Genomic DNA, 22043 nt, shown 5'->3' with positions numbered 1-22043 from the left:
GAGAGGCAGGGAGGCCTGAGCTTGGGGCTGGGGTTAGGGGGTCTCTGTTGGAGAACTCTCGGCCTTTGCAGGGGACCATGGCCCTTGGTCTTCTCTCCCCCCCTCCCCAGGGTCTGCCCAGGGCCTGGTCACAGATAAGGTCACAGGGTTGGTGAGGGGTAGGGACCAGCTGCAGGCCTATCTGATACCAAGGCCCCTGCTTTCCTACCAGCCAACACAGTCCTCATCAAGGCTGTCCCCCTGCCCCCCACCTCCACTCCGCTCCTTCACTGACGGGAAGGGACATCACCTTTCTTATTCCAAGTGCAAAGGCCCCAGGGAGCTGCCGCACCACAGCCAGGGGAAGGAGGGCTGTTGGGGAGGGCATGAGAAATGGCATTCTTTATTCATAAATAAAAACATAAAATTACCAGAAATAGTTTACATGGCCAAAAGGGGGCATCAAAAATAAGATAACTCAAAGCTGTGAAAAGCAGAGCAAACCAAACAAGACCCGACCAAGAGGAAAAGAACTCTATACGTATTCTTCCAAACGCCAGTCCGTCCACAGCCAGCCCGGCCCGGGGCTCCACAGAAGGGGTAAGGGGGGCAGCGCATCCGAGTGCACAGGTGCACGGCCTCCTGCCACAGCAGCTGCCGTTCCAACAGCCCAGCCTGCCTTCTCCCTGGGATCCCTCTCTCCCAAGAGATGGCCCAGCCTGGGCCGGCGCGAGAGCAGGGGCAGAGGCTCAGCAGGTGCTTGAGGGGAGAGGTATCCCCCTCCCAGTCCCCACGGAGCTCAGTGCCCCTGGGGGTGGGGCACGCTCGGCAGGGGTTACCCGAATACAGAGGCCAGAGGAGAAACCCAGGGTGGGCGCTGCATTGAGGGTCCGGTCACTCCGAGGCCCAGAGGCAGAGTCCCCTCTTGGGGAGGTGGTGCCGGTGTCGCTGTCTTGCTGCAGACAGTGGAGCATTTCATCACCCTGTGGGGAGCAGCAGGGGTGACCCTGCGGCTCTGACCCTGCGAGCAGGTGTGTCAGTAGCCGTGCTCAGAGGGAGGGGCGGCGAGCTCCCACCGGCCCCGGGCCAGGCTGCGGGGTTGACTTTACCCGTCCCCGCTCAGCCTCTGCAGCTCAGAGCCTCCTTCCAGAGAGGCTAGGTGGGGCAAGGTCCAGAAATAGCAGGGAGCTTTTTGCACAGGGAAGGGAAGGGAAACCACACTGCAGTGAGGTCGCTATATTATACAACACTCGCACTCTGGTGCAACTGGTGCCACAGTGGACCACCCTGCGGTCTTGGGCTGGTGGCAGCCCAGGGAGGGCTCCGCGAGTTGGCCTGGGGCGGGGATGCGGGGTGCAGGGCACGGTCACACTGCAGTGGAGCCCCTTGGCCGCCTTCCCCGGGCTTAGCACCCACCTCTTCACAGCGTGGTCTTGAGGGCACAGCGACGGGCTTTTGGATGTTCTTTGTGGAGGGAGGGGTCCTCCAGCCTGGGGAGGGGCAGCAGCCCCTTTCTCTATCCCGTGGGGCAGTCTCACTGGGAAGAAGGACTCAAACAAGGCACAGGCTGGTGGAGATGGAGGGACCAAGGGCCGTGGCACACGGGGACGGACATCTTTGACTTGGGGGTTTGCATGTGCCCAGTGGAGGGGACTGGCCCCCAGGCAGGGAGAGGGCTCTTGGCCTGTCGATTCCAGGTTTAAACCTAGCCTAAGACTAAGAGTAACGGCTTGAAATTCCAGAAAACCTCCTCTGTTACCTGAAGGCAGGACAGGCACAGCTTAACGCAGGGATTGGAAGGCAGAGCCAGCAGGTTGGCCCTGCCCTCAGCCCAGACTCAGGGAAGGAATGGTGGCCCTGGAAGGATGGGGGGACAGCAGGAGAAGCAGCTTCCCACTCCCACCCCGGGGCTGGAAGGGCCAGGAGTCGGGGACAGAAGTTGGGGCACCGGTCTGGGACTGCTGACTACCCAGACATCCTGGTCCCTCCTGCCTCAGTGAACCCCTCTCAGCATGCAGGAGTGAGGCCCAGGAATCCGGCGACGGCTGGCTGTCCCAAGAACAGCAGCTGCGGCTAGAAGCAAAAATAGAACGTGGAACAGCCTGGCTGCCTGCGAGATCGGGCTTGCTTCTGAAAAGAGAAGAAAGGAAAAAGAAGAAGAAAAGAAAATTCCCTGAACCAAGCAACTGAGGAACCACCTTTTCTCTGCACATCTTCGGAAGAGAAGCCCAGCCTCCTGCAGGGCCTGGATCCTTGACTACGGGGCTCAGGTGGGGCTGCAGGTGGAGAGGGCCAGCTGGTACCCCCCGGGGCTGTTCGGAGGCTGTGTTGGCACCTCTTACTCTCTTTGGCCACTGGCACTCTGGGGCCCCTCCCTGACCTGTACAGACTGCACTTAGCCCTGGAGGTGAGAAGGGGAACGGCAGGCAGTGGGAGGGAGCTGCAGGTGAAGGGGGGAATGCCCAGCCCAGACGACCCTGCGCCATCTCAGGGGACACAGGTTATTCTGCATCCAAGCAAAGGCTTGGTTCTTGGGAAAGAAAAGCAGCTCAAGGTAGCTGCTGGCCAACTTGAAGCAGGTGGGGGAATCCCTACCTCTGGTCCCATGATGAAAGATCTGGAGGCTCCTCAGGGAACAGCTCGAAGTCACACCCTCCCTGTGTGAGGGACAGGGACGTCCTCAATCTTTCCCTCCCAGCACCCACCCCGGGGCCTTGGGTCTATGGCTTTGAGAAGAGTAGTCACAGAGGTCAAAGGCCACCAGCCATCCAGAGGCTGCTCATTTCTGGTCAGCAGGGCCAACAGGATCTGGCCATTACTACCTAGCTTCTCTCTCTGACCCACTCTGGGTCTTGCTGAGTCTAGATAATCCTGGGCTGGCCCAGCTCTCCCCTCCTTTCTGTGGCCTGCCAGCATCGGGAAGCTCTGATGTTGCGAAGTCACGTTCTCCACACCTCACTCCAACCCCTACCCCTCCGTGGCCAGGGGAAGACAGCTCAGGTTACGACCAGGTCAGATTCCAAAGCTTCTGGTCACCAATGCTTGTGTTCTATTCCCAAGGCATCCCGATGTGCTGGGGACCAGGGGGGCAGGGGGGCGGTTCGGGGAGGGGGGGGACGAGAAAAGAAGGTGTGGGAAGAGAGGTGGAAGGGAGCTTCCATCCTGGGGAGGCCACTGGCCTTCATGGTAGTCACCACCCTCGCGGGGAGAGGGTATCTCTAAGTAGTTTGAACAAAGGCCAAGGTTTAGGGAGCCCTTAACCAAATGATGGAGATCCGGGGACTCATCTCTTGGCAAAGCTAGAGGTCTGGCAGGCTGCAGGGATGCTAAGCATTGGAATGTGGGAAAGGCGGGGAGAGGCCGTGTAGCAGCCCCTCCCCTCCCCCCCTCCCCTCGAGGTCTGTGCTTCTCTCAGAGGCCTGAGCAGGGGAAATGGGGAGGGGGACCCCCACTCACGGGCTCAGCACCCCTGTCTCCCAATGCCAGGTCCCCGGCTCCCTCCCGGGAGGCCCCTCAGATCTCAGTGGCGATGATGTCCTCATAAGGGATGTCAGCCCCTTCGAGGTCAATCTCAAAGGGCTCCCCTGCACCATCGGCACGGGCCAGCTGCTGCAGCGTCTTTTCCAGGCGCTGGTTCCGCTGGTACATGGCCAGGTAGCTCTGCTGCAGCTGCTTCTGGTACTGGATCACCTTCTCCTTCTCCTCCTTCCATAGCAGCCGCTCATGCTGGAAGCCCGAGGACATCTGGTCATGGCCCTGCCGCTCCTCCCTGAGCTCGGCCCGCAGCCGTTCCAGCTCCCGCTGCAGGGCGGGCACGTCCTCGGTGGAGGCAGGCCCCAGGGCGGCCGTGTCCCGGCCCCGCGGCAGGGCGGCCTGGGCCTGAAGCTCCAGCAGGTTCACCTTCTCCCGCAGGAGCTCCGCCTCGTTCTTCTTGCGCTGCAGCTCGTTCTCGCAGACCTCCAGCTCCAGGCCCTTGGTGCGCAGCGCGCTCTCCAGGTCCTGCGTCTTCAGCTCCAGGCCCTCCAGCCTGCCCCGCGTATCCTTCAGCTGCGCCTTCAGGTTGAGGATCTCGCTGGCCTTAGCGTTGATCTCCGTCTGGGACTCCTTCAGCTGCTGCTTCAGGAGAGAGATCTCGCCAGACTTCTGGCACACCTGCCGCGGGGCGGGGACAAGAGAGAGAGCCAAGGGGTGAGAGGTGGCACCTGGGTGTTGTGTCCTTACTTGTAAACTGAGGATCAGTCATAGTACCTAGTTCTTAGCGTTGTTGTAAAGATGAAATGAAAGAACCTAGGGCCTGGCATTAATAACCACTCTGTGAATTATTATTATAAATATGTTTGCAATATATTTCTGTGTTATTGTGAATGTTTAATTTATTTTATTTATTGTTTTACCATACAGCCTGACTGGATAACCTGGGAGTGAGGTCACAGCAATGTCCAGCTTGGCTCCGATTAGACACACAAGGATGGATGCGTTGTGAAGCCAGCACTGGCTGATGCCTCTGACATGCCCTGAAGTGTCCCAAGTCCTGGCTGAGAAACCATGGCTGGGGTAGGGTCTGCTGTGCCAACACTGACGGCAAAGAGGAGAAGGGAGCGGTTCCATGGCTAAGGTCCTGTCCTCTTCGGGAAACCCGGCAAACAGAAAGTGACACTCCCTTCCCACCCGTCTAGTGCCTCCATCCGTCACTTCCACCGAAAGGATCCTTTCCTTCTACCCCTGATAACACCTGTTGCTCTAATTTCCAGGATGAGCACAGGCAGCTCAGTGCAAACAAATGCTGTGTGGCCAAGGGTGTGTCACCTCGACCTCGGGGGGTGATGCTGGTCTAACCAGACCCAAGGAGCCCTCAGCCCCTTCCCAGGGCAGGAGTCTTTGGGGTGAATGCCATGCACACCCCCTCCCGGTCCCCTGCACCACCTCTCAGGTGAGAAAAGAGAGCAGGGTGAGGGGTTAGGCTGTTCTCCAGCGAGGCCAGGCCCAGGCGCTTCACTTGCAGGTGTGCCTGAGTGGGTGCATGTGTATGTGAGCCCCTTTCTTCCTGTTCTACGTTTCCATCTCAGCTCACCAAACAGAAGCCCTTCTTGCACTTCTGTGAGGAATTCTGTCCCTGAGACCCGCACAGATGCGGCCACTCCTACCAATGGGTGGAGTCCCTTGCCTCAAAATTCACAGACGATAACTGTGCTCTCTCGTGGCTCTGGGGCCAACATGAATTCAGGATGGCCTGTGGTCCTCCTGGCCCTCTGTAAGCAGATGCAGTGAGTTGGCCCTCAGACAGTCCAGCTGGGACTCGGCTCTCTCGCTCCAGCTTCTCTGCCGACGACTCGGTTAGTAAGTTCAATTCTGGCCACGAGGCACCGGGGTGGGGAGAGGAGGAAGCCCGGACTAAGAGTACCCCCAACTTGGTTTACCATGGAGCCCCTTATTTGGGTCATGAAATGGGTACTTCAGCCCAGTTTTCCCGGGCAGTTGTGTTCCCCCCCATTGTCTAGAGCCTGGAGGAGACCTGGAGAAGGCTGGGGGGTGGGGGGCGCTGGCACCGAACCCCTGCCCGCCCACGCCCACATCCTCACCTCCCACTGCGTCTCCTCCAGCGCGGGGACGAAGCTGGTCTTCTCCTTCTCATAGGACCTGAGCTTGGTCTCCAGCAGGTCCTGCTCCTTCATGAGGCTTTCGAGCTCCTGCCGCAGCTGCCGCTTCTCCTGCTGGAGTTGGAGCACCTGCAGGTGCAGCACCTGCTGGGCGCGCTGGCTCTTCTGTGCCGCGGGCTTCAGCTTGCCCTTGGGCTCCAGCCCCTCTGGCTCGTCTTTGCAGCGCCGCGGTCGCTCCTCGTAGGCCTGGCTGGCAGCCAGCCCCTTCTCCTCAAAGCTGCGGTGCAGCTTCTGGAGCTCGCCCTCCCTCTCCAGCAGTTTCTGCTCCAGGTCCTGGACGGTGCACTGGTCCGTGGAGATGGGGGAGCGGATGGAGCCCTTGTCCGCCCTGCTCGGGTGGGCCAGCTTGCTGCCCCCGTCGGAGAAAGACAGGGCCTTCAGGCTCATCATGTTGCTGTCCTGGAGGAGGATGCCCTGAGTGATGTTGTGGGCTGAGCCCCCAAAGCGGCTGGCGGGCCCCACCGGTGTGACCAGCGGGTCCAGCTGGTAGCTGCTGGTGGTGCTGTGAGTAGGCAGGCTGGACATGGAGTTCCGGCCGGAGTCAGACAGTGCCCCGGAGCACAGGCCGGGCTTCAGCCCCTGCTCCTCGGGCTTGTCTGGAGGCGCAGGGTGCAGCTGGTGGCTGGCGCTCTCGGGGGATGAGTGGAGGATGGCGCCCGACCGTGGCAGCACCGGCTTGAAGGCCGTGGGTCTCACAGCACCCTTCTCCAAGTCCTGGGGAGGAAAACAGGCCTATGGATCCCGCGGCTTCCCCTGATGCACCCCCAGCCGGGTAGGCGTGCCGGCCACGTGGCACCTTCCCGGTAGGGAGCCATAGGTGACCTCACCTGTTGCTCTGAAGGAGCCAAAGGTGGTGAATCTCTCCCGAGGAGGAGAAATTCCTCTGTGCCTGGGGACGTCCTGAAGGGTCATGAGGCACTCTGTATTGAACTACAAACCTGTCACCATCTTGACCCACCTTCCACCCCAAGATACCAAACGACTCTTAGATTCACTGGCTGAGACCCCCGTGCCAGGGCTCTGGGGCTCTGTGTGGTGCACGTAAGGACACTGGACGTGTGTCCTTGCCCCTTGCAGTCAGCCAGGAGCTGGAACACTGGCCGTGACCTGCCCCGGAGGCTGGGGGAATCTCTTGAAATGATCATCCTTTCCCTAAAGCTGTCATTTTCATTATTAGAGGACTTCACAGTTCACAGGCTCTTTACTTTCAAAAGCTTAAAGCTCTATGCAAACATATGGGGCCATTTCCTAGCACATCAACACCAAAGATTCATCTTCCCAGGTGAGGCCAGGGCACTGAATAGGAACAATGTTTTCAGTGTCCACTGGCGGGACCCGTGAGAGCTTGAGCCAGCATGAGGGCTGGACCTCTGAGTACGTGGGACTCTTTGCCCTCATCCCTGCTAGACTGATGATGAGAACAAACCCACAGGCCTTAACCGGTCAAAGATGCTTTGGGGCCAGCCTGAACTGGAGCTGCTGCCCAACCAGGGCAGAAAAGGAGGGGAAAGCCCACCTCCATGAATCCTCTAAGGAGAGAAGCTGCCAGCTCTCTCCAAATGCCCTCTCTACCTGTTCCTCCACACGGTCAGCGAGCCCCCTCTCTTTCCCATGCGCTTGAACATGTTGCTGTCCGTCCTACCCTGGCAATCCTGAGTTATAGCCCAGCAGAGCTCAGGAAGGCTTTCATTTCCCCTTTGCTCTCTACTGAAAGCTCACCCAGGACTTCTGCAGCAGAGGACTGACCAACGTGCCCATTCCTTTGTCCAATCTTGCTCTCTGCTGTGGCTGAGCACTCCTGCCCTCTCTGCATCACTCAGCCTCTTGGAGATGTATGCGTTTAGACCTCCACCGCCACCCCTCCCGGCCCCAGGCCTCTCTCCTGCCTATCCAACCCAGCCACCCACACCAGAGACCCCGCTTACCATTTCTAGCTGGTTGGAGAAGGGCATGAGCTTGGGTGGGGTGGACGGGCCAAAGTCCACCCCGGCCTGGCCCCCTAGGTCCCCACTGGACAGTGCAGTGTAATCGGGGCGGTGGGAGCCCCGGGCCTTCTGGCTGACCTTGATATAGAAGAAGTCTTCACTCTTGCCCAATTTGGAGCTGGACTTCCCATGACCCGAGTCCTGGGAGAAGCCAAATCTCAGCAGGCCGTCTGAATAGCGATTGAGCTTCTTGAGGTGGGAGGACTTGCGCAGTTTGTACTGGGAGGCCCGGCAGTGCTTACTGTGGAAGCCATGGCCGGAGATGAGGCTGCTGACGCTGCCCATGGTGACGTGGGGCCGGGGACAGGCAGGGCAGAGCGGGGGACCTGGCGTGGCTGTGGCAGTCCTGGCTCCGCCAAGAGGCTGCGGTCATAGCAGAAGCCTCACAGAGCCCGGGAGAGCTGAGACCTGGAAGGAGACACAAGCGGGAATCAGCCTGGGACGGGGCCGGTCACTGCACAGTCCCCGCCGGTGACTTACAGAGGAGGCATTCTGACCGTGAGATCTGGGCAACAGAGAAATGCATGTTTCTCCTAACAGAAGCTCAGCCCTGTCTCTGTTATTGTCTCTGTTATCTCATTCTTCCTTTGTCCTCTACTTCAGCAAACATCCACTGGGAGCCTACATCGGGAAGGCCCTGTTCTCAGCACTGGGATGCAGAGGTGACTAGAACAGTCCCAGTCCCTGCACTCATGGGGCTTGTGTGTAGCCTAGTGTGGACTGGCCACAAACAGGTCAATGTGTCCGACCTCAAGTGATCTAGGTGCTACGGGGAAAATAAAGCAGAGTGAATGGGATGGCATTCTGGGAGGTGGTTATTTTATGCAGACGGTACGAGGGAGGCCTCTCTGTTGAGTATCATTTGGAGAGACCTCAAGAAAATGAGGGAGCAAGGCACATGGAGATCTGGGAGGAGAAGGAAGAAGCTCAGAGGCAGCCCCAAGGACAAAGCCCTGAGTTCCTGTGTGGAGGAACTGGGCTGGGCATTTGTGAGATTAGCAAGGAGACCAGTCTGGCTGGAGGGTGGTTAGCAAGGGGGGCGCAGGGGATGTAGACGTCAGAGAGCTAGCAGGTGTCAGGCAACAGAGAACCTGGCTGGCCATAAGGGCTTTGGCTTTTAGTCTGATGAGCTGAGGAGCCCCCAGATGGCTTTAAGCAGCGGACAACCTGATCTGACTTCGGCTGTGGAGGGTCACCCTGGTTGCTGAATGGAGAAGAGGCCATTGAAGGGACTGGGTGGAAAGTGGTGGGCCAGTTAGGGCAGATGAGGGACTCACATGGCTGGGCCAAGGGCGGTAGTTATGGATTTAAGTTTAGATGTAATTTTAAGGTTGAGCTGATAGGATTAGTTAAAAGATTGGCTGCAGAGAGTGAACGAGTGGAGTCTAGGATGACTCTAATAATTTTGTCTAAGCAACTAGAAAAAGTAAGTTGCCATTTATTGAGATGCAAAAGACCACAGAAGGAGCCAGTCTGGGATGAAGTCGGGGTGGAAAATAGGAGTTTGGTTTAAGACATTAAGTTTGCAAAGCCCATTAGACATCCAAGGAGTGATGTGCAGTAGGGAACAGGATGGCTGTGGAGCGGGGGAAGCTGCAGATTTCCATGTACAAGGCGTTTGTACGGAGAAGCCAGGTTTGAGACTAGATGAAAAAGCAAAGGCAGGAAGACAAGAGAAATGTGAGGACTGGTTCACGGAGGCCAGGAAGGTGAGGGGGAATGAGAAGGCTGTGAGAGAGATGCAGGAGACCCACGAAAAGCAAGGATGAGGATGGTGTCAAGTGCTGCTGAAATAAGATGGTGACTGAGAATCGGTCAATGGATTTGGCCATGTGGAGGCCACCAGTGACCTTGACAAGGTGGTGGAGTGGTGGGAAGAAAGGCCTGACTGGAGAGCGTTCAGGAGTAAAAGAGGGGAGAAATAATTGTATCCGTGGACACTGAAAAGTACGTGATAGACTTGGCTTGCATTCCCAGTTATGCTCCCTGCCAGCTATGACTCAGGAGGTAAACACTTTCACATATTTAACCTTCATTTTCACAGACACTTAAAAAATTCTTTTAAAGTAATAGGACTGCATCTCATAATCAATGCTGAAAACAGTAACAACGACCTTGCCAGTCACCAGACAGAGGAATGCACTGGAAGGCAACGCGGGCACTCTCGCAGACACAGGCAAATCGCGAAGCGTCGGTCACGTGATTTTCAGAGCTCGGAAAGGCTGTGTGGCTGTCATGCATTGGGAAGGGGTATTTCTCAGTCAGTCGAAAGACAGATGATCCAATTAAATGGGGGGACTACAAGTTTAATAAAATAGGAAATGCAGAAGGAACCCTGCATTCTTTATTATGCTCTAAATTACCCTGTCAATCCGAAAGGGGCGAGAGACAGCCCAGGTGGGTGATGAGGGTGTATGGGCACAGCTGAGGGAGCCAGAAGACTCTGAAGGTGAAGGCTCAGATTCAAACGTGCATTGTCATCTTGAAGAATAAAGTGGTTATGTTATGAGTGAATACATTCTATATTCCTATCCTAAAAGTACAACACAACAAAACAGCATTGTGTAAGCGTAATGTATTTTTTCCTATGAAAAGCTTTTATTAAACTGATGGCCTCTTAGAATCAGGGAACCACGGTGATGCCTCATGCGGTCATTATGAGCAGTTTATTGGATCCCATCAGAAGCTAATAGGTCTGGTACGTTTATTGAAAGCCTAGTACATAGTTGGTGCTCCATAAATGGGAGGTATTTTCATTGGTATCTATGATTTATATAACTATAATTGTTCTCTCCAGCATTCGTCATCCCTGTGTTGTCTTCAATGGCCATATCTCATTTTCCAGAACTAGTTCTCTTCCTTCCAAATGCAACTTTCCTGCATCTCATTCCCTGAGAGCACAATTTAGGAGTATGAAGTTACTCTGCTAATTTAACAGCTGACAGTGACAAAATGTGTTTCTCATGCCCCAGGTCATCCATCTCTTGCTTAGCTGAGGCCTCCAGGTCCTATGAGGCAAATATTCTATTGCTGTCCATGTGTAGGGAATCTGTTTTTGGCCAAAGGACTCTCCTGCACTCTGCACATTCTACCAGTTGGGCAACCGGTGACTTACTTTTTGTCCATCCAATTACACATTTGTGAGCATCTACATGGATAGTGTTGTAGAGATAAGGCCACTGGCTACGGCATCAGACAGATTTGGAGTGGAAAATTAACCTCTCTTGAGTTTTCTTTGCTTACAAAATAGAAACAGTCATTATTTCACAGGATCAGTATGAGGATGAAGCAAACTCACAGAAGTCAAGTGCAATGCTTGGCACATGGTGGGTGTGTGTGATCAATACAAGGACAGGACTAGGGTGCCATCTAGAAGCATGTAACAGTTGGAGCAGAACGATAACACTGGGAAGACATGTAAAATGAATCTGTCTGCAACTCATACAACTCAATAACAAAAAAACAACCCAGTTGAAAAATGGGCAGAAGACCTAAATAGACATTTCTCCAAAGAAGACATACAGATGGCCAATAGGCACACGAAAAGCTGCTCATCATCGCTAATTACCAGAGAAATGCAAATCAAAACTACAGTGAGGTACTGCCTCACACCAGTCACAATGGCCATGATTAAAAAGTCTACAAATAACAAATGCTGGAGAGGGTGTGGAGAAAAGGGAACCCTCTTGCACTGTTGGTGGGAATGTAAATTGGTGCAGCCACTATGGAGAACAGTATGGAGGTTCCTCAAAAATCTAAAAACAGAGTTGCCATATGATCCAGCAATCCCACTCCCGGGCATATATCCAGATAAAACTATAATTCCAAAAGATACATGCACGCCTATGTTCATAGCAGCACTATTTACAATAGCCAAGGGGCTTCCCTGGTGGCGCGGTGGTTGAGAGTCTGCCTGCCGATGCAGGGGACACGGGTTCGTGCCCCGGTCCGGGAAGATCCCACATGCCGCGGAGCGGCTGGGCCCGTGAGCCATGGCCGCTGAGCCTGCGCGTCCGGAGCCTGTGCTCCGCAACGGGAGAGGCCACAACAGTGAGAGGCCCGCGTACCGCGGAAAAAAAAAAAAAAAAAAAAAAAAAGCCAAGATTGACAGATGAATGGATAAAGAAGTTGTGGTGTGTGTGTGTGTATACACACACACACACACACACACACACACACACACACACACACAGTGGAATACTACTCAGCCACAAAAAGGAATGAAATAATGCCATTTGCAGCAACATGGATGGACCTAGTGATTATCATACTAAGTGAAGTAAGCCTGACAGAGAAAGACAAATATCATATACATACCACTTATATGTGGAATCTAAAATACGACACAAATGAACATATCTACGAAACAGACTCACAGACATAGAGGACAGACTTGTGGCTGCCAAGGTTGGGGGGGATGGGGGAGTGATGGATTGGAAGTGTGGGATTAGCAGATGCAAACTACTATATATATAGGATGGATAAACAACAAGGTCCTACGGTATAGCATAGGGAACTATATTCAATAACCTGTGATGCACCATAATGGAAAAAAAATGAAAAGGAATATGTATATGTATAACTGAATCACTCTGCTGTATAGCAGAAATTAACACAACATGGTAAGTCAACTATATTTAAATAAAATTAAAAAAAATAAAACATATCTGTTTGCAGCTCTCCTGCTGCACCGCCATCTCCTCTCACTTGGGCCTTGAGTCAGCCTCCAAATTTGTCTTTTCCCAATCTGCTCATCCTAAGCATCTGGAGGGTCACAGTCCTCATGCTCCCTGCTGAAAACCTTTCAAGGTTTCCTACTGTTCTTAGAGTGAAGCAGACACTTCACGAGTCCTGCAGGCCCCGGCAGGCCCTGGTTTTGCCCACCACTCCAGCCACCTCACTGCAATTACAGCCACACTCATTTCTTTCTGCTGGTAGAACACACCAAACCTTTTTCCAGAGAGGAGCTTTTGTGCTTGCTGTTGTCTCTGCCGACAATTCTCTTCCCTTAGCTCTTCCTCTTAGCACAGATCTCCCCTTCTCACCCTTTAGTTTTCAACTCAAATATCACCTCTGCCAGGTGGTTTTCTCTGGTTACCCTTGGAAAAATCCATCTTCCTCATTCCTCTCTGTTAAGCCAACCTGTTTATTTCCTTCGTAACACTTGCTTTCACCTATAATAATCTTATTTTTAAATGTGTTTATGGTGTGTATCTCCACCAGAATTTCAGCTCTAGGAGAGCAGGGACTTTGTCTCTAGAGTCCTAGGACAAAAATGAGGGAAATGAGGTGAAAACTCAGAGAGGTTAGATGACATGACCCTTGTCATTCAACTGGCCAGTGACCAAGGTGGGATTTGAACCCAGACCCAAATTCCATGATCTCCATGTGATAGCAGATTGCTAGGGACTGTAGGTGAGGCTCAGAGATATTAGGGATCCTGTCCTGGAAACCAGGCCAGTTTCAATGGTTGGCAGAGAAAAAGCCTAGAGGGGAAATCAAGCTGTGGCCTCCAGCCATAGCTTCATTTCTCCTTTGGGCAGGTGACAAGGTCTCAGGTACAGGTGAGCTCCTTCGTTGACCTGAACGGCAGCCAGGATGATGTGCAAAGCACAAGTACTGTGCTGAGCCCTAGGGGACTGAGAGGAAGAAGACAAATGACGCTAGGGAGCAAAGGCGAGGCGTGGGTGAAGGATGCTGGCTGCGATCCTGAGTGCATTCCTGTCCCTTAGCCCCGGATCCCCTGCTCTCCACTCCCCAGGTCTTAACACACAGAGGCGCTTTGAAGTTTGAGATTATCCCCAGACGCACTTGAAGCTAAACTAATTACCTTTAAGTGTCTAGACTTGTTTGGTTTTCAACTTGGAGAGAGCATCACAGAAAAGTTGGCTGTGATCCATCCTAGTTCCCAAACCCTGGGTCTTCCCACCTCCACCCCACCGGACTTGCTGTCTCTGCTCAGACACAAGGGGAAAGGCACGTTTTTATTCTTGGGAAAGAAATCCCCACTGGCCGGGAGGGCGTACCTGGGGTGAAAGTGAGCAATCAGGCTGATCTTGGAGATTCAAGAAGGGGAAAGGAAGAGGGAAGAAGGACTGGAGAGGAAAAAGTAAGGGAGCCACAGCACCTCAAGCGGAGCACGGCTCAGTAACCTTCTGCCTGGCCTCTGACTGATATTACGGAAGAAATCCAGCAAGAATTAGACTTTAGGTCTTAAGAGAAGAGAGTAAAGAGAACAGCCAAAAACAGCTGGTGGAGGGACTTCCCTGGAGGTCCAGGGGTTAAGACCCCGCACTTCTAATGCAGGGGGTGCGGGTTCGATCCCCGGTCGGGGAGCTAAGATCCCACATGCCTCACGGTGCAGCCAAAAAAAACCCCCCACCACCAACAAAAAAAAAACAGTTGGTGGAAAAGCACCCCCTAGGCTACACGTCTCAGAATCTGGCCCCAGGGAAGTCAGGAGACTTGCCCCCAGAACCAGTGGCAGCCTCCCCCTTCCCCACATGACCTATCCCACTGAGTGTGGCTCCTGAACCAAGACAGGCAAGGACCACGGAAGCCTGGGAAGCCCTCGGCTGTGAGCTGCTGCTACTCCCACCGCAGCTGCCCTCTCCCCATCCATCCTGCACTCTCCTTCCCAAAGGGAACCAGGGCTCACACCAGGGTGACACATTCCTCTTCTGTCCCTTTCTGGAATATGGAGATTAGAGGCATGGAGTTGAAAAGGGATCTGTCTGGACTCAGGAAGTTGAGAAATACTACTACTCACCCTCCCATCACAGGCCGGAGGGGAAGCAGCTATGGCCTTGCCCACATCAAACCCCAAACCCACACTTCCGGGCTGGGGAGAGCAAGGATCCCTAGCTGCCCTCCTGTCCGCCCTCCCCATCTGGAAAGGTCACCCACGAGATCAGGATGCTAGCCTCTATGGGACTTCCCTGGCAGTCCAGTGGTTAAGACTCCACACTTTCAGTGCAGGGGGCATGGGATCCCTGGCCAGGGAACTAAGATCCCACATGCTGCGTGGTGAGGCCAAAAAAAAAGGATGCTAGCCTCTAGCCTTCATGCCTCCTCCTCAGCTTGGATCATTTCCCTTCCTGTTCCCGTTCCCTACCTTCTCTCCTTCCTTCCTTAACGCCCTCCCCACCACCACCCAGGCCAGGCTGGGGGGCATCTCTACCAGTACTCTGCCTGGTACTCACCTGCCAGGGGCCTCCATCCAGGGCACCCACTGGGCATGGGCGGTGGTGCTGCCAGTGGAGCAGTGGGAGGGCTAGCTCGCACCCTGAGGGAGCCTCCGCCAGCACCCAGGGCTAGAGGGGCCGGTGCTGCCCACCCTAGAAAACACCCAGCCAGGTGTGTCCTCTATAAGTGCCGAGTAATGTCACCTGCAGGCTGAGCAGAGCTGATGAGGCTGCAGTGTCGGGGTTCATTTGGTCATTTATTCAACGAATATTTCTTCAGCATCTGACAAGTGCCAAGTACCCTGCAAAGTGCAGGTGGAGGGGCAAGGAAGGAAGGAGAGGAGTTAAGTGCATAGAAGAAAAAAAAGGAAAGCCAGCCATTTTAAATATGCTTTTGTGTGTGTGTTGTACAGTAGTTAAATTTCTGTGCAGAAACATAAATGTCCTGAATTCTTATATTGGTATTCTTTATTGGTTAAAGAATATCATGCATGTAATTTATTTAGAAATGCAGAACATTCTATTAAATGTATATGCATGTTGTTAGGATTATACCAAGGTTTCTTTCATTAGGAGCAGATTGTTTTGGCATAACTGTAACTTATGAATGAATGTTAAATAAAATACACAGATTTATTTTCATTATAAAAAAAAAAAGAAAGAAAGAAAAGCCAGAGATAAAAGGGCCAGGTGTGTGTGTGTCCACTACTTCAGCTGCGGTGTCCAGGCAAGGCCTCTGAGAAGGTGGCTTTCAAGAAGAGCCAGCCAGTAGAATGGTCCCCTGAAGGCGAACCACAGGTGCAGAGGCCCTGAGGTAGGAATGGGCTTGGGTTTGGGGGGTTTAGAGCAGGGGGTCTCCAGTGGGGTGATCTGGCAATATCTGGAGACAAGGCATTTTTGACTGTCACGATCGGGGGTGTCACCGGCATCTGGTAGCTGGAGCACAGGACAGCTCCCACGACAAAGAATTATCTGACCTGAACTGTCGATAGTGCTGAAGTTGAGAAACCTGGCTTTAGAGAACAGAAAGAAAACATGAGTTTAGAGCCTCAGTTCTGCCACTGAGTGTGGCTTGGAGTAAGTGATTTCAGTTCTGTGCCTCTGTTTCCTCACTTGTAAAATGGAAGTAACCACACTTGCCCTGTCACAGGACTTTATTATGAACACAAAAAGAAGTGAGAGCGCAGAATGTACTGGAAAAAATCACCAACGCTGGTCATCGTGTTATGTCTCATTGTTCTCCAGGACAATTCTCTGAGCCATCTGATTATACAATGGGGTTTATCTGAGAAGAGAAGCACCCCGGGGCTGCACCCCCAGAACAGACCCTGGCCTGGCCACAGAGGTCTCAGCGTGAATGCTCACCCCCATTACACCCGTGAACTGGGGAACAGGCACAGACTGGGCTGCAAGATGTAATCCTCCCCTCTGTTGGTGCAAAGCCTTGAGCCCTCTCTGGGCTCAGTTTCCAACCACAGCATGAGGGGCTAGATTCAGTTCAGCTCCTTTTTGAGACCTAAGAATTTAATGAGAGTCATCGATCCCTTCCTCCCAAAAATGTACCCCCCCACCCTGCTCCAACTTTTTGGCTATAACTTCCTAGCATTCCTTGACCCCGAATACCCTTCGATGCACCCAGTTTAAAAAGAGATTAATACATCCTGCTCTGGGGGATCAAATGTGAGCTTTGGGGTTCCGGGGAGGAACGAATAACTTGGCCTTAGATTATTGACGTAACTAATGACTCCCTGCTTCCCTTCAGGGACCAGGGAGGTGGAAGCAAGGGGAGGAAGTGAACTAAAGAAATTGTGTGTCACCTCAGTGCAGCCCTACCTCCCACGCTCAGACCCCAGGGTCCTGCAGCCTATTTCCCAAGACTTGGACAGACCTCGGACCTACTTCAAAGGGAGTCAGAAGGTGGAAGGCTGGTCGGAGGAGGCAGCGACCTACCCTGGGATGAACCAGGCTCCCTCGGGCAAGGTTTTCACCAAAGCTCACCCCAGTTCCTGATGGGCCACTATTAGAGATTTCTTCTATTTCATTCTAATTTTAATCGATTTTTAAAATACCGTAATCCTATAAAAAATCACCTAAGTAACTCGTGCAGAACTGACAACTGTTAAAATGTTGCCATATTTGTTTCGGAAATAAAACATCTCCAAGTGGAAATCCCCCTTCCCTACTCCTTTTTCCTGCCCCACATCTCCCTCCCCAAGGGGAATCCCGATCGTGAATTTTGTGGGTATATTTGCTTATCATTAAATGTATTTTTAACATATAAGGGTACTCTACCTATTGCTTTGGTTTTTGCTTTATAGAAATGGTATCCTGTTTTGTGTATCACTCTGCGACCTTGATTGCTTTATTCAACACTTTATATCCGGGGTCCATTCGTGTCCCTTCTTTGCCTGCAGGAGCAATGATCTGATCCTCACACTTCCTTCACCAGTCCCTACTCAGATGTTCCCATTTCATTGCAAGAACCCTCTGGTAGATGATTACTTCTCCACATACCTCGGAGTTGAGTTTTTCTAAGATTTATTTTGAGTCTTGGAAGATGTCTAGTTTTTAGAGCACCCCCCCTACCGCCTTAAGCTGAAACCCCTGAGGAGAGGAGGCATCTGAGTCCCTTATAGACCAGTACATCAGAGGGCACAAAGAGTGGGAGGAGAGGCCCCAAATCACACTTCACCATATTATCCGGGAGTGGGGGAGCCTTGGCCAAACAGAGAGGTCATCCAGCTGCAGGTGATGGAGGACTTCCTTGCTCTGAGGCAGCCTGGAGGCTGAGGACAGCATCTTCCATGGCCGAATCCCAAACTCTGGAGCCATGCAAGACCTCAGAGATCCTTTACCCCAATTCCTTCACTGCACAGAGGCGACACGGAGGTCCAGAGCAAGGAAGGGACTTGACCAGGTCACGTCACAACTTCTGGACCCGAAACTAGTATCCTTTCCATTTTATCAACAGCACAGGAACAACTGGGTTCCATTTTCCAGACTGGAGGGCTGGGGGCCGTTCCTGGCTCCATGTGGGGCATGTGTGTGAGGATGGGATGTGGGGAGTGTGTGTAAGGCTGCCTGATACACATGGGATTCCATCCTGTGGGCGGGCGGCACTGATCCATTCAGAGATGCTCAGCCGTGGGTGTGGTGCCTGAGAAGACAGAAGAAGCTGCCTCGGGCTCTGCGTGGGCCCCAGCCGTGGGTGGCAGAGGTGGCCGGCTTCCAGGAATGGCTGGTGGCTGCTGGGCTGGGACCGGAGCTCTGAGTGCATCACTAGTCCAGGACAACTTCTAATCTTGGCCATGGCAACCACACCTTTGCGTTCTCATGTTCAGTTCCATCTGTGGGACTTAGAGAACTTCACACTCACTATTATTCATCCACATGGTCCTCAGGGTAGACCACGTGCAAACATCAGGTGGCGAGAAGGAGAGGGGCAAGTCCTCTCACAGAGAACTTGAACGTGGACCTCAGCTTCCACGCATCATGCAGGATCTTAGTTCCCCGACCAGGGATCGAACCTGCATCCCCTGCAGTGGAAGCTCGGAGTCTTAACCACTGGACCACCAGGAAATTCCCTCAGCTTCCTTTATTTTAAAAAATTTTTATTGGAGTACAGTTGATTTACAATACTGTGACCCTCAGCTTCCTAAAGGAAGAAAATGACCCTCTTCCAGACCTGCTCTTGTCTCCTTACTGAAGGAAGCCCCGCCTACCATGGGAAGCCCCTTCCTCTGGGCCCACAGTTGCTACTCAGCTCACTTGGCACTCAGCCAGCACAGTCTGCAGACAGTTCTTGCATTACTGAGTTTTTCAGAAGTGAAGGGTTATCTCTCCAATGATCTTTAAACCGCCTTGAAGGCCAGGATGGCGCCAAAGCTTCCTAGTATCTGACATCGTATTGAGTATAGTGCTAAGAACACAATCGGTGCTAAATAGATGTTTTTAATAAAATCAGCTCACAGGGAGCTCAGGCATTACTGGCCAAGCTCGTGGAAAGGAAGACATGTGACTTCAACTGGGGTCCCACACATGTGGATTGGAAGCCAAGTCTATAAAACTAGATTCCAAATCTGGTTTCAACCCAAACTTTCATCTCTTGGACTTCATTTGAGTCACCTGGTCACCTTGGGAAGAAGGAAATTTACCCTCTCCTTGACCTCCTACTCCTTTTCAAAGTTTTGGGCCAAGACAAAGAAATATCAGGCAGAGTCTCTGTTTTCAGTGGGTTGGTTGAAAGACAAGGCAGATACACTTAAAAAGAGTTTAAAAGGCAGCACCAGTATAACTAAAGATGCAAGATGAACTGGCAAGACTGTGCTGGATTAGAGCCAGCTCTCTGCCTCCAGCACGTGATAAGTTTTTAATTTTTTCTCTTGTTTAGAAGTGAGGTAAAGATTCTCACTCTACTTCCTGCCTGTTATGGACTAAATGTTTGTGGCCCCCTAAAATTCATATGTTGAAGCCCTAACCCCCAATGATGGTGTCAGGAGGTAATTAGTTTTAGATGAAACTGTGGGTGGGGTCCTCATGATGGGATTAGTGCCCGTATAAGAAGAGACTGGAGCGCTCTTGTCTTCTCTCTCCCTCTCTCCCCATGCCACTGCCCCCATCCTCCCCTCCTTGCTTCCTCCCTCTCCCTCTCCCCTCAGTGGGAGGACAAAGTAAAAAGACAGCCATCTACAAGCCAGGAAGAGAGGTCTCACCAGAGACAGAATCTGAAAGTGCCTTGATCTTGGTCTTCCCTACCTCCAGAACTGTGAGAAGTAAATGTCTATTGTTTAAGCCCCCCAGTCTGTGGTACTTTGTTATAGCAGCAGAGCCGACTAGGACACGGTGCCCCCCCCCCCCCCCACTGCCCAGACACCTGGCAGAAGATGCTTATCTGGGCCGACAGGTCACCCTGTTTCTGGCATTGTCCCTTCCTTACATTCGTCCCTCCTGCTTCTCTGTCCACATGGTGCTGATAGCCCCAGAGTGTGCAGATCTGCCATTCTTCGTGGGGAGCTCTATAATGGATGGACACTCGGTGGGAAGTCAGGGACTCAGAGCTCTAATCCTGGTTCTGGGAGACCAGCAACCAGGTCTCTTTCTGGCTCCATCTGCTGTGACTTGCCTGCCCCTTCAGGTAAACTCCCTCAGGGCAGGGCCTGTGCCTGCACAGTTGTGGGTCCACAGGAGGGAACCGTCATGTACGATGCATTCATCAGGTCCCATCCATGGAGTGAGCTCTACCTGCATTATTGCATTAGGCCCTCGACAGAGAATCACAGATTGATGGATCTGTTTTGTCATCTGGCAGAAGAGATAACCTTTCAGCGTCTCAATTTCCTTCTGTGTTAGATAAGCACAGCTGATACCCACCTCACAGAGCAACTGTGAGGATTAAATAAAATCGTGTTTATGAAAATGCTTGACCACAATAAGAAGAACAGTACACGATGGATGAATTTAAACCAAAGTGCTTGTGAAATAATAAAGCAGTACGGAAAGGTGCTAGACCTAGATCCTCCTATATCGTGAAGTTAAAAGAGCAGGTCTTTAGGGAAGGACTACATACCCCCGCCCCCACTATCTCCCTGTGGTGGCAGGCTGGGACTTGGCAGCTGCCAGACGGGCCTCTCAGTCTCCAGGAGGGTAGCTGGGGCTTGCAGAGATGTGACAGCAGTCCCGTGGCATCTGCCAGCTGGGCTTGGGGTGGGGGGTGCTGGCTGTACTACGCTGGTGGGCAGGCCCCCAGCCAGCTCCCAAGCAGAGGTCTCTCTGGGGCTAAATGGGGCGCGTGCCCAGGATTAATTGACTCCCCTTTCAAGATGTCTCTCCCTCTGCCCCTCTGCCCCTCCCCTCAGCATGTTGCCTGATTCAGCTTTCCTTATCTGGAATTCCAGTGCTAGTATTCCTGTCCTTGACCTCTCCTCCCATTTGCTGTTCTAAAGGAGGGTCAGGGCAGGGGTGAGCCTGGGAGCTGGTTAATCATCTCAGCCTAGTCTGCAAACCTCCCAGCGCTTGGCTTGCTAATGCCTGGAGGGCTCCACTTGCAAAGCTCAGTACATTTTCTGTTTTTTTCTTTTTTTTTTTTTTGGAGCGAATGGATGAATGAAAGAGAGGCGAGGATGGAGGAGGGAGAGGGTGGGGAGTGTGGGCAGCGTGAGGAGAGGTTGAGGGTGCGGAGGGGGGGCAGGGGCCCACGCGGCTCTCAATTAAGTGCACTTGGGTTCCGTGGAAAGGCAGAGTGAAAGGGAAATCGCTGGCAGGCTGAGTCATTCCACTGGGGTGAACAATCGGAAGCAATTCTGCTTCCCACTGCTGGGGAGGAATCAAAAGCCATTCTGCCCCACAGCCTTTTGTGTGCAGGCCTTGGTGCTCAGCTGCTGGCGGAGCCTTCCTTCGACTCGGTGGGCAGCTTGTGTGCTAGCAGCGCTGATTGACAGTTCTCCCCAGGAACACTATTACCCACCGATCCCAACCTGCCCTTCTCCCTTCCAAAAATACAGCCACAGTTACATGCAAAGCTCATGCAAATTTAACCCCACAGCTGCTAGTGCAGCGGCTGCTCCCACATGAGGGAGCAGAAGGCGAGCCTCATGCACATTCATGACTTGGGTACCACCAGGCACCAGGGCCCTATGAGCTGGGCAGCGCCGGTGAGGGGAGCCGCTTCTCCTCCTAGCGAAGGGGGCAGCAGCTAAAGAACCAGATCTTAAATGGGGGAGTGGGTGAGACATCCAGGAGGTCTGGGAATCTGGCTGGACTCCTTCCCATCTCCTGGAACGTTCCTGGAACGTTCCTGGAATGCTCCTGGAACCCAGGACCATTAGGACTTTGGAGGGCAGAATGCAGGGGACAGATGGACCCCCTCTCTGTCTCACCCTTGCCACCCTAGAGTGCAGACTGAGTGGGTACCTTTTGGAAGGGTAATTTGCAGATACTAGGTCTGCATCAGAACCAACAGGGTCTCGGACAGGGATTCAAACTTAGGTTTGACCTATTTACCATCTTGGTGGTTCCCTAAAGGATTCTGAGTTCAGGTTCAGGTTCAGGTTCAGTAGGGACGAATCTGTATTAAATTAGCCATGTGGGCCCTGGGCTTAGGAGAGGGCAGTGGCGACCCACTGTTAGCTATGTGACATCCCTGGTCCAGGTACCAAAGTTGGTACCTGGTTAGCCTTTGGCAAATCATATGACCCAGCATCTTAAATTCAGTGGGAGGTGTCTCAAGTTCCCTCAGGATC

The 22043-nt window shown here is 53.0% G+C and overlaps 1 protein-coding gene across 2 annotated transcripts in view; it reads right to left on the bottom strand.

The window, feature by feature from the left end:
* Positions 1 to 368: 368 nt before the first annotated feature.
* LZTS1 (leucine zipper tumor suppressor 1) overlaps positions 369 to 22043 on the bottom strand; it is a 49667-nt gene continuing 27992 nt past the window's right edge. For both annotated transcript variants that reach the window (XM_079927312.1, XM_079927311.1), the window contains exons 2-4: positions 7562 to 8029; positions 5559 to 6350; positions 369 to 4131 (exon numbers count right to left, since the gene is read on the bottom strand). In XM_079927312.1, the coding sequence (XP_079783438.1) occupies positions 3493 to 4131; positions 5559 to 6350; positions 7562 to 7906 (1776 nt within the window). In that variant the 5' untranslated portion in view covers positions 7907 to 8029 and the 3' untranslated portion in view covers positions 369 to 3492. The remainder of the gene's footprint in view (positions 4132 to 5558; positions 6351 to 7561; positions 8030 to 22043) is intronic.

This window comes from Stenella coeruleoalba (assembly GCF_951394435.1).
Source record: "Stenella coeruleoalba genome assembly, chromosome: 7".
NCBI classification, from domain to species: Eukaryota; Metazoa; Chordata; class Mammalia; order Artiodactyla; family Delphinidae; genus Stenella; species Stenella coeruleoalba.
The sequence above is the reverse complement of the archived record's forward strand: the minus strand, read 5'-3'. Positions and strand labels throughout refer to the sequence as shown.